Source organism: Pagrus pagrus (genome assembly GCF_965226575.1).
Source record: "Pagrus pagrus genome assembly, chromosome: 11".
NCBI classification, from domain to species: Eukaryota; Metazoa; Chordata; class Actinopteri; order Spariformes; family Sparidae; genus Pagrus; species Pagrus pagrus.
In genome coordinates, this window is record NC_140195.1 from 21,588,336 (window position 1) to 21,600,851 (window position 12,516).

General features: G+C 38.1%; 2 protein-coding genes across 5 annotated transcripts in view; one reads left to right on the forward strand and one right to left on the reverse strand.

Annotated features, from left to right (window-relative positions):
* Positions 1 to 12,516, forward strand: part of cacna1db (calcium channel, voltage-dependent, L type, alpha 1D subunit, b) — a 90,516-nt gene that overhangs the window by 48,540 nt on the left and 29,460 nt on the right. For 3 of the 4 annotated variants that reach the window (XM_084366584.1, XM_084366585.1, XM_084366586.1), the window contains exons 10-20: positions 7,662 to 7,749; positions 7,925 to 7,951; positions 8,423 to 8,583; positions 8,705 to 8,930; positions 9,714 to 9,921; positions 10,763 to 10,883; positions 11,049 to 11,163; positions 11,311 to 11,368; positions 11,478 to 11,544; positions 11,821 to 11,965; positions 12,107 to 12,236. In XM_084366584.1, coding sequence (XP_084222710.1) covers positions 7,662 to 7,749; positions 7,925 to 7,951; positions 8,423 to 8,583; positions 8,705 to 8,930; positions 9,714 to 9,921; positions 10,763 to 10,883; positions 11,049 to 11,163; positions 11,311 to 11,368; positions 11,478 to 11,544; positions 11,821 to 11,965; positions 12,107 to 12,236 — 1,346 coding nt within the window. The remainder of the gene's footprint in view (positions 1 to 7,661; positions 7,750 to 7,924; positions 7,952 to 8,422; positions 8,584 to 8,704; positions 8,931 to 9,713; positions 9,922 to 10,762; positions 10,884 to 11,048; positions 11,164 to 11,310; positions 11,369 to 11,477; positions 11,545 to 11,820; positions 11,966 to 12,106; positions 12,237 to 12,516) is intronic. The other variant, XM_084366587.1, reaches the window with a different exon arrangement.
* LOC311264706 (uncharacterized protein) lies at positions 548 to 5,796 on the reverse strand (the record flags this gene model as incomplete). The annotated part of the gene is made up of 5 exons (XM_084365797.1): positions 548 to 709; positions 1,005 to 1,105; positions 1,634 to 1,972; positions 3,742 to 3,903; positions 5,763 to 5,796. 5 exons carry the CDS (start codon positions 5,794 to 5,796, stop codon positions 548 to 550), a joined length of 798 nt encoding a protein of 265 aa, XP_084221923.1.

The following is a 12,516-nucleotide window of genomic DNA, read 5'->3' on the forward strand; positions in this document are numbered from 1 at the left end:
AACAATTCTTTACACATCTTGCTGAATTGTTTGTTGGCTTGTTTTGAATATACTGTACAAATTATTGAGAATAATTCTGAAATCTTTTCTCACAATATACCTCTTTAAACTTTTCTCAGACCATTTAATGAACTAAAAATATATTAATTGATAATGAAGGCGATGCAGGAGTTGTTATTTGTCGTCCATCACACTTTTATGTTTCCCTCCACCTCTCTCTTCCTCATTCCTCTCTCTTTAGCATCTGCACCTGACAGGCTCATGTTAGATAAGACCCGCCTTCCTGACGTTTGGCAGCCAATCAATAGGACAACCAATCTCTGATCTGAACCAGGGTGATGCAAAATTTCACACAAGTTGTTTAATTTTAATCTAAAAACAGCATAAAACAATATTCAAAACATATGATAATTATTTGTACAACTTATCAATGCAAATTATAGGCAGACAACAGAATATTTTTTAAACAAAACATTGCTCATTTTAAGGACAAATGAAAAAAATATGAATTGTATGAAAGTAGATGGACAAAATTCACTGCTTAACACTAAAGCTCGTCGTTTTTGTAAGCGCATTTCTCCTTCATCTTCCTTTCTCCTTCTCTCGTTGTCTCCTCTCCTTCCTTGTGGAAGACCTTTCCATCCGACTGCTTCATCCAGCTCAGTGTGATGTCCTCAGTCATTGCTTCATCTTTCATCCTCTGTTCGAGCTGAGATACAAAAAAGATTTTACTTTCTAGAACTTCCCTCAGAGACGATCTCTCACTTGAACGAATCCTACATCCTTTCTCAGTTACCCTTCCTGGCAGCTCTATTTTAGGTATTTGTATTTTTATATTCAACTGCATGTGTCTCACTTGCTCATATCCGATAGTCTTCGATAGTCTTAAAAGCCTGTTTTTAATGATTGTGACATAAAAGTCTCACACTGCGTGTCAGCCTTATTGTACAGTATAAATCATTTTGTTTTCTATTTCTATATACATTTTCAAAGATGTGAATTACCTTCTTTAAGAGAACCTCCATCACAACAGGGTCATTCAAATCCAGAGGAGAGTCCTTTCTCACCAACCTCACTCTTATCCTTTGCTTTGTACCGGGCAAGACTTTTGTCGAACAGCAACAAAAACACACAAAAAGACAAGCAAGCATTGTCAGTTACAATATAATAATACCCATTCTTTCAGATTTCAACACTTTGAATAATGAAAGACCAAATGTGGTGGTTAAATGGTGTAATCAAACCTTAACTTAGTTATACTGTGCACGTTGAATCTGTCTATTTTGCTGTTGGTTATTAATCTCCGCACTATATAAACACTATATATTTGGATGTAATTTTTCCCCTAATTTGTTGTTTTTAGGCAATTTTATGACAGCTACAGCATGGACGGAGGCCCCATTCCTGTGAATGCATATCTCATTGCCACACATTATCACGCATTGAAATTTGGTACAAATGTCCACTATGACTCAAGGATGAACTGATTGAAATTTCGGGGCCAAAGGTTAGAGGTCAAAGTCACTGTGTCACACATTACTCAAGAATTCATACAATAAGTACAATAAAATTTGACATACAGAGAAGAACCTAAATCTACATCTAATAATGGAATCATTCTATTAACACTCACCCTTGTGACAAACAAACGCTCTCTCCTGATTGCACTTTAGGTCCGCCCATTTGCCGGATTCCTGCAGGTCTGCTGATACACAAGTCTCATTTTTGAAGTGGTTATCAGGCTGGTTGTGTGCCCAGAACCTAAATGAGGAGCTACTTCCATCTGACCACTTCCAGCTGTCTCTGAAAAGACCGATCCAGACTCTTTGTCCTTTACTAATCAGATTTGTTATCTGGCTGTTTTCTGCCTCATTTCTCACACTGGCCAGGTCGGTGTAGTACCTTCTGCAGTGGTTTTGAGCCACAGTCCATGTCATGGTGGTGTTAATCAGGACCAATTTTTTATTTTGCCCTGAATAAAGACAGGTGGAATGCTGTGTTGAAACACAATACATATACATTAGTTTGCCATCCAGCCCTCATCGGTGGCAGTATTTGTGCAATGACAAATCCATTAAGATATGAAGAACCAGATCAATAAATTCATCCATTTGTTAAAGTTATTATTTAAGACATTGTTATCACATGAAATGTTGCTAAGAGTATTTTGTTGTGTTCTTATTACATGTAACACATAAAAGTGTCCTTAGAATCCGCGCATTCAGAGATAGTACACATATTTTTGCTTTTGTATATACAAATATCTTCCTTAGATTTATTCAACACCCTATAAACCTGTTTTATTATGTTTCTTATATTAAGTCTGAGCATAAAGTTGAAACCTACAGTAGATCTCTGTAACACCACCTATATCTCAAATTGGCTGAGCAAATCAAATAGGTCTGGTGTTAGCTAAATCTACAAAAATTAGCGAAGAGATGGTGATAGGCATCAGTGTTATCAGTGACATGGCAAGATAAAACAATATACTAAAATGTCAAAGAGAAAAAGAGATGACACGTGGATGAGTTAGTGAGAGAAACTGCTATAAACTAGAACAGAAACTTTACATTCAAGCTACATAAGAAGTAGGAGATTTCTCACCTCTGGCATGAAAGCAGACTGCCAAGTTTTCTTTTTTACAGCTTGTAGTGCTCCAATTTCCAAGTGAACCTGTCTGTACGCAGTGTTCGACACCTCCTTTATTTTTTGGGTTTCCAGGATACCAATTCCTGTACTCTCTCTCCCCATCTTTGTAGAATTTTCCATCTGTCAGTGACCATCTCCAGCTGTTGATATCATCGTACAGCCCTATCCAGACAGACTGAAAGCAATATTTTTTTTATTTGTTTTTAGCCATAATATACATGATACCATTTTAATCAGCGTGAGAAAATGAACTGAGAAAACTACAGCGTGCAAAATTGATATTAATTACTGTTTATTGGTGGTGGTTTGTGGGATCGATCACATTTTTAAATCTTGTGTTTGCAAATAACATTTTGCCGTTGTTTACTAGTTTAGTGATATATATGATTAAAGCGAGGATAGGTGATGTATTTTGGAAGCATTTTTTGTTAGATTTGTTGAAATTGTCTTTACAACCCAACAGTAATCTATACATCAAATATATTCTTAATAATCAATCATTATGAAATACTTGGAGGTTGGATACTTTCAAAATCTATCTATCTGGTCTTTTTTAAAAACATTTTTTTTTCATTATTACCATATCTGTGTACAAAAAAGTTGAAAATTTTGAGCAGATAATAAATAAACAGAACCCAAAAGGCCTAAAGACAAAACTTGCTAAAATAGTTCACTGAGGATCCACTGCAACCATTCGATCAAGGAAAAGTCACTTAGTTTTGTTCTCTCCCCCTTGATTTTTGATTTATTCGGCTGGGGTGGTGTGCCTAAGCCTTATAATTAGTATGTTTTAGTGTGTATTAGTATTACTTTCTGCTATAGCTTAAGTCCCACAAACCCAAAGAGCTATATTTAATGAGAGTTTTCTTCCAGTTGCAGCCTGATTTACTAAAACAGTCATTGTCAGGACTGCCCTTTAGGTGCTCTGTGAGTGCAGAAGAGTGCAGCAGTGCAGTTCACATAATGAAGGAGTAAAACATTTACATTTCCTGTCACCCATCTCTCATATAATCGTTAAAAATGGCTTTGATATGAAAGACAAACACATTATGGAAATGGATGGAGAATTTACCCCAGAGAGGCGAATCCTACGTAACAGGACCAAGTCTTTCACAGCCTTCACATCCTCCATGTTTTCTATCGTAGCCAGGTCTGTGTATTGTTCTCTGCAGTATTTCAGTGCTTCGGTCATGTTCTTTAGAGCATAAATCAAATGGTACTGACGTTGAGCATGAGAGAAGACTGTGCACAGCACTGTAGTAAAAAACATGCATATTGATTACATTTTGTATTAAAATAGCGGTGTTGTAGAGGATTGTGTGTTATGTGAAATTTTACCTTTGCAATAATAGTAATGGAGAACATTTGAATATGGTGAGATGTATTGTTTTACAGCCTATCCCTGGTCATACCTCGCCCACAAGTGTAACTGTTTTAAAAACTATGAACAGCTCGGCTCCGCAAAATGGTTGAAAAACACATCATACAATCCTCTTTTCTTTGTATAGATCAGTAAACAATGCACTTTAGTATACAGCAGCCTTAATAATTGAAATTGTACTTTCCTGAGGCAGCCAGGATGCTCAGCAGGGCTGTCTTCATCATTGTCGCTCGCTGTTTCTGTCTGTCCTGACAGCTTCACAACTGTTAAGGCAATGTATATCTGTATATCACTTTGACGTGCCTTCAAGCCAGAGAAAACAAATTATGCAAATTTGATACGGTCCATCCCTCTCCATCACACTGATATGTTTATCTGATGAATTAAATAGTTATTATTAGACAGCATTTTGAATATTGTTCCTACCAAAAAACATTACTTAAAACAGTAAACATAATCAGCTTTGTTAACATCTTTTATTACTTTATATCCGTCATTTCTATTTCGTAATTTTTGATAAGTGGTTTAAAAATATGGTGTCACCTCCAAGCGAGGTTGGTGTGTGTGCAAATATGCTTTTCCCCCCGGACCCGGGCCTGCTCGGGTTTCTGTGAAGTCAGGTGTGTGGATTTGAATGGAGTGTGAATGCCTTTGTCTATTTGCCCAGTGACAGACTGCCAACCAGTCCCCCCTTCTTTGATATGATGAAATGTATTTGTGGTACAGAATCCATAAAATAATTTCCCCCTATAAATGAATGCTTGAACTGAAGTCTTGAAGTTTAATTAATGATAATATCCAGACCATTGTCCATTTTGATTGTACGGGGACTGAAATGTGGTTGTAAATCATTTGAAATCCATCTACTACTTTGAAAGAATGTGTCTGTTTGTAAGTTATATTGAAAGTGTGTGAATAAGTCTTGCAGCCTTGCCTCTCTTCTTAATACTGCTACAGTGCCTTAAAACCTTTCACAGTGCAGTCAGTAATCACCCTGCTTTAACCTCTGCCGTATTAGACTAGATACCCGGTACAACACACTAACTTTCTCTCCTTGATTCCTTGCAGTGTCCGTGTGCCTTGTAAAAACTGTCTGTAGATTGCTGCTAACATTAGTTTTTTTTCCCTCTGTCTCCTTTTTCTTCCTTTCGTTTCTTCATATCTTTCTCTCTTCCTGCCAACAGTTCTCTGCCTTTTATCTTCTGTTTTCTTACTTAAGTTGTGTTTGTTGCTAACCCTTTCCTCTTAATACTGTATTAATAGTTACTTTGTCCAGAAATCATAAACCTAAAATAAAGCCAAGACGAGTTAAGGATTTTTCAGACTGCTATTGTTAAGAATTGAGTTTGGATCATTTTTATGAATTAGGAAGAATTATGACCAAGATGTATGTATTAAGCAGGACGTTTTACAGTCAATGATCTCTGGTGGACAAACTAAGGATGACACCTTCTCAAGACTACCTCAGACATATGATTAGCATTTCTGTGCAGCAATTTCTTTGTCGACTAACAAAAATGCCAGTATTGGTATATCTGCCATAAGCTAAAACATATCGTCCAGGCCGATATATCATTTATTATTTTTTGTCTACTACATGCCTATATCATGCTGTAGTTAGCAGATTTCTTCTGTTAAATGACAGTGAACTGGACATGGTAACTGTGTCTGTACTGTAGTTGGTATTGCAGCTGTCTCTTGCCGTACGTTGTTCTGCTGTGTACTGACTCACTGCTTCCTCTGCTGTCTGGCTGTGTGAACTGCATGTTGGTAACACCAAGGGGTCACGCTGGCTGACCTCACTGAGAAGAAGAAAGGGAAGTTTGGCTGGTTCACCCAGTCCACAGAGACACAGGGTAAATGTGTTTGTGTGTGCATGAGTTTCTGGGAGTGTGCGTGTGTGTGTGTGTGTGTGTGTGTGTGTGTGTGTGTGTTTGTGTGTGTGTTTGCGTGTGTGTTTGCACACATTCAAGAGTTCATCTTTGTCCTGGAGGTTTCCTCTGTAGCCTGCATGTGCATTGCCTCCGCTTTTATTTTTGCTTTTGCGTTTGCATGCCCTGTGTTGTTGTTTCCATATCTAAGCAAATTCATTTCATCAAACACGCACATGTACACCTTATCATCCATCATCTCTGAACTCCTTTGCATCACATTGTTCCCCACCAGAAAAATAGTGTGTGTGAAATGAATCAACACATTGTACTGTAGAGCAGATGAAAGGCTGATGTTTACCGACAAGCAACATCTTATCAGAAAGCAACTAAAGTGGCATATGTGACTTTGAATTCAAAACATTTTCTTTGATTTAATTTTGATGCACACTACTGTTACTATACATAAATAGAAGGCCTAGTATCAAGATTAATAATACATTTTAGGTTGACAAAGTCTAAAGTAAATCATGCAAGTCTGTGTGAATTTCTGGTCTGTTCTTTGCCACAAGAAATGTTTTACTTGACGTTTTGACCAGGATTTTTTTTTTCCTTCAAAATGTACTGGTGTTTATTATATTAAAATATTATATTATATAATATGACATCCTGACATGCCTTGTAATGTATAGTAATGTATACAAATACATGTGTTTACAAGTGTTTTCAGTTAATCTCAGTATTTGTGTTCATATCCCTCATCTAATCACAATCATTGTGTATTCCTTTCATTTTCCAATAGTAAAGACAATATTTTATGCATGTACTAGATATGATTTCAAATATACTGTATGTTGTGATCCTCTGACTTTGTAACTAATACTTGTTGCAGCATACAGGCCTAGACCAAACAGTCTGGTCAAATGTCCAATGTAATCAGTATTGAAAAAGATCAACACAAGTGTAGTCTGTTTGTGTTTCCAATTGATTAATGAGTTTAAAAAAAAATTATAAGCATTATTGACAAAGTCCAATTTGACTCAGGTCTGGCAGCTTGTACTCACCGTGACTTGATCTATGCAGAAACCTTCAAAGTCATCATTTTGCAGTGCTCACAAAACAGGACGGTTGGTTTCACATGGTGCAACTCAGAGATCCAGGGGTCCATCACAAATTGGATATAATCAGTGTTTGAGACCCAGAATGTACTGTACTTAAAAAACCTGGCAGAATTTCCTTTCATTAACATTGAACTCTGAGAAGGAGTCACCTCAGCATTTTCTATTTACACCTGCATTTCTTGTGTTTGTTTTCTGACGGTTTGGCTTGGCCTATAAGTTATGTGACACATGAAAGAAAACAAACATTTCTGCTGACACTCAAGCTGAAAAGGTACAATTGGAGAGCCATTTCTTTAATAAATGGCTAAAACCTAAAAATATGAGCTTTTTGTAAACTTAAAGGTTGTAATCATCCTGCAATAGTTTCAGTCTTATGCGTGATTCTCTATACGGCAGATTACAGAATTATTTCTGACATTCGACTTAAAACACATTTCATCACCCTGGAACCAAGCCAAACCAAAAATGCATGTGTGTCAATAGCAAAATGCATCATAATGTAAAATTAAATGGGGAAACCTTTTATCCATCAAGACACAATTTGATGTCTGAAACCTCTCTGTTAACTTGTGTGTGTGTGTGTGTGTGTGTGTGTGTGTGTGTGTGTGTGTGTGTGTGTATATGTGTATGACACTACAGCGAGCATACCCACGAGTGAGACCGAGTCGGTGAACACAGATAATCACACTGGAGTGGAGGACAAATCACCCTGCTGTGGACCCCTGTGGTGAGTGTGACAGTATTATTACTATGATAATCTGATAAAAGAGGTTGACGTCCTACGATAGACCTGATGGAGGACAGTTGACGGACACAGTGGCTCTTTTACATATTCAGACTGTGACAGAGTACAAATGTTGCTGCTCTTTATTTAAAGTTGCCTCATCTTTTATTCTCCCCAGTCAAAAAATTACTAAGTCAAAGTGCAGGTTAGTACCTTGGTGCTGTATGACACTGCATGGTTGTTGCCATCTCCATTCATTTCCATTAAATTTATCTTGCATGGTTCATTCTTACCTCGTGTTTGACTTTGACCGGACACCCAATGTGTTCATCCAATTTGTTTTAGTTGATCCAATTTCTGTAATGTTTTGTTTCTTTTTCCTGATCTGGCTACAGTTTCATCATTGTGTTTATTCCCCTGTTAACTCACCTCACCTCATCATATTGATATTGCTTTCATTTTATGTCACCACATGTGTAACTGTATATGTGAGAAATAAAATGTTATACATACATGAAGTACAAAGTCAGAGGAGTTAATTCCAAAACTTCTATACTATTTTCCATTGTCCATTGTTTTCATTGTCGCTCATCATGTCTTACATGAGCTTAATTCTTCTGAACACAGCTGTTTGATCCTGACTATTGATTCTAAAGTGGATTTATTTGTTTGTCAGTCGTCAGTGGCGACGCTGGAACCGTTTCTGTCGAAGGAAGTGTCGTGCAGCCGTGAAATCAGTGACGTTTTACTGGCTGGTCATCATCTTGGTGTTCCTCAACACACTCACCATCGCCTCCGAGCACTACAACCAGCCAGACTGGCTGACTGAAGTACAGGGTATCTATTTAGCTCTATTATGTTCCCTTTGATTGAAAAACATACAGGTCAGTTTTTTTTACTTTGTTCAACTTTGAGATTTTTGATAGGTTGTTCCTAAAGTAAGTCCTCTGCTCTCCAGATGCAGCCAACAAAGTTCTGCTGGCGATGTTCACCTTGGAGATGCTTGTGAAGATGTACAGTTTGGGGCTGCAGGCCTACTTTGTGTCTCTGTTTAATCGCTTTGACTGCTTCGTGGTGTGTGGAGGCATCATAGAGACCATCCTGGTGGAGCTGGCCATCATGTCTCCGCTGGGCATCTCTGTTTTCCGCTGTGTACGACTCCTTAGGATCTTCAAGGTCACACGGTGAGCAATAGAAAGTCGTGTGTGTTTGCTGGATGCAATAAAGATGACTTAGATGTTTCATTCTTGTAAATGAAATAGGAAAAACACGTTTTAATTAGATTGGATGGGCATTGGTTTTCGAGCTTTTAGCACTATTAAGACTTGTGCAATAAGCAAGCCATGACCATAGCAAGACTCACCCAAAAGTTGCATCCTTTGCTATCAATAGAAATACTTAATCGAGAAGATAAAACGTATACATGTAGGCTTATTGATAGGTCAGGGACGCCGTTGAAATCTGCTGTTGTTAAAAAAGCACAAATAATTTTCAAAGACAAAACTAAATACATGTTACATTAGAAGTCCGGTCTCTGACTGACACGACGCACACCCTATTATCCAATCCAGAAAACCTCCCCATTGTACTTTGTAGAAGAGTTTATAACATGTGTTAGCAAGTTGTGTGTACCTGTTTCGTTATTGGATGTCTAAACGTGATGTAGCACAGATTTAGATGTCTGTGATATTATTTTATCATCAAGGGGCTGCTGTCACTGTCACAGTTCGAACAGCTAGCTGAGGGGCACCCTGAGTTTTAGTGGTACTGGTGATATCTAATAAAGGTGCTGTCTGAGAAATAATAACAAACAAACTAAATTACACCTGAGGTTGCCTGTGCTGAATACGGGCTTCATGTCTTGTCCAAATAGTATTATAATTTCCATATTTGCCTCTCATTACCTTCATAGTTGTGTGTGTGTTAGGCATGCGGTGTTCACTTGCTTTAATTATTTTCCTCTCCAGTCATTGGGCGTCTCTTAGTAACCTGGTGGCCTCTCTGCTCAACTCCATGAAGTCCATTGCCTCCCTGTTGCTGCTGCTCTTCCTCTTCATCATTATCTTCTCCCTGCTGGGCATGCAGCTTTTTGGGGGCAAGTTTAACTTTGACGAGACTGTGACCAAAAGGAGCACGTTTGATAACTTCCCTCAGGCCCTGCTCACTGTGTTCCAGGTGAGGTTTTATTCACATAATTTGGATATAGAACAAAAAAGGCCTAAACTAATTCAACATACAAAATAATAATCTAAATCTCTGTTCAATGAATAAATAAAAGTAGGTCATTGTTTGGGAATTTTAAAAAGTAATTTATTGAATTTTCAAATCTTCTAATAATTCTATAAACACTTAATCATAGAAGTGTTTACACAGACCTCTGTACAATCCAAGTTTTGTATTTTTTTCTGGCAACAACATCAACAGTTCTACTCAACAACACAGCGCAGGCTGTGAGGTTTTAAAACCGACATTTCAACCATCTGACCAAGAAATCACTGGGTCCTATTTGAATCGTGCAACATCTAGCGTCCAAGCGTACTGACTATTTTGGTTCATGTGTGTGCAGCAGCACAAACCTGAGGGTGTGTTGATTGATAAATGCACTTTGATTCGGTCATGTCACTTTTAATAATGATATAATAATAATTTAATGTTAATACCATTTAAGGCAGATCCTGATAAGATGCAGGTGACATTATAATGTATCAATGAGACTATATCAGTGTTAATAAAAGCATCATAAACATGTTTATTGTGTGATTAGAAGACGTTATAAGAAACGTGGTTACTGTTTACAGACTTCTTAAGAATGTTAATGAGCCATATGAGTTTCTTATTACATTACAAACGCATTGATAAGGTCCTTAGTACGTATTTACTACACCTAATATGAGGACCTTAACATGAAGTGTTGACATAATTAGTCTTTTATGTAAGATTATTTGTGATCACATCGATCTTGTCAGTCGTAGGTTAAATGATTGAAGTGGCTTCCACTGTGTATTGTGTTTGCCAGATCTTGACAGGAGAAGACTGGAATACAGTGATGTATGACGGCATCATGGCGTACGGCGGTCCGGCCTCCTCTGGAATGGTGGTCTGTATTTACTTCATCATCCTCTTCATCTGTGGAAACTGTATCCTACTGGCCGCAAACACAAACACACACACATGCTCACACACTTGTCTTACATGGTTCACAGACAAAGAAAAATCCACATTTTCAGACTTGCCTGGTTTTAATATAGAGCCAGTTGGGTCTTTTTATTGGACAGTGTTTTCCCCTTAAATCACATGACCAGACATCCTGCTAAACGTCTTCTTGGCCATCGCTGTTGACAACCTGGCAGACGCTGAGAGCCTCAACACAGCACAGAAGGAGGAGGAAGAGGCCAAGAAGAGGAAGAATAGTGCCAAGTACAGCTTAGCACAACTCAACATTACACATTTTATTGTTTAATTGTTTTTGTAGACTTTTGTCACATTTGTCACGAGCACTTTCTGTTGGCAGAAGGAAATAGCCTTCTGCCTTGTTGGTTACTTCCTGTTTAATGTCTTTATCAGGGATGCCGGCACAGAAAAGAGAGTTGAAATAATGGAGAACAAGGACGGAGAGACCAAGGTAAGAGATTTTAAATAAATCATAAATCAACTTTCATTATTAACGGAACGTAACAAATCGCAGCCATCTTTCTGATTTTTATAATGCTAAACCCGATCACTGTGTGTAGGTGCCAACAGAGACCTTGCTTGAGGAAGACAAAGAGTTGTACCCTGCCCTCGACTCTCCAGGTAAAAGTGAGGAAGAAATAATCCGTTTGCTGCACACATTGTTATAGCGCTCAATGTATGCTGTACAGTAAAAAGATATAAACATATCAGTAATTATGCAGATGTAATACTATCACCATCCATTAGATGAGATCAGTCAGAGCGATTATGTAGAAGAAATTATGTATGATTCAGCAAGGTACTACGATAAACTTGACAGACCATTAAAACTAAATTCAAAGATAAATCAGTACATTTCACAGTAGACATGAATGTTAATCATCACCACCTACTGTCTCTTAGTCTGTGATGACGAAGACAATAATGAAGAGCTCCCAGAAGTCCCGTTAGGACCCCGTCCTCAGAGGCTGTCTGAACTCACCATCAAAGAGAAGATTCCGCCCATCCCAGTGGGCAGCGCCTTCTTCATCTTCAGCAGCACCAACCCGTGAGTCTCAGACAGAGTCTCATGCTGTTCAATGATATCAGTATTGAGGCATAGGAACCAGTCTATGTGCTTAGTTTCACTCTACTTTTTTTTTCTCTTTCTGTCTTAATCTCTTCTTCTTTGTGTTATTTTCTGCCGCAGGATTCGTGTATTCTGCCATAAGCTGATCAACCATCAGATCTTCACCAACCTCATCCTGGTCTTCATCATGCTCAGCTCTGTCTCTCTGGCTGCTGAGGACCCAATACGCAACTTCTCTGCTCGCAATATCGTACGTAACCCGCACTGGGACTGTAGACTTTAACTGTCCTTAAAGGCAAGCATCGTATTTGGAGGGTTGATTCGTCTCACCGTAGCTCATTAGTCTTTTGAAGGCTTTAGAAGACATTTTGACATGTCACAGTAGGCAAAAAGGTGTAAATAAATAAATAAATGATGGCCAAATTCCATTTAATTAATTCAGTTTCAGGGTCTTGGTATTTTTCATCTTTCACACTGTCATGACTTACTGGGACATGTGAACAGAACAGAGCCATCATAAATGTACAGTA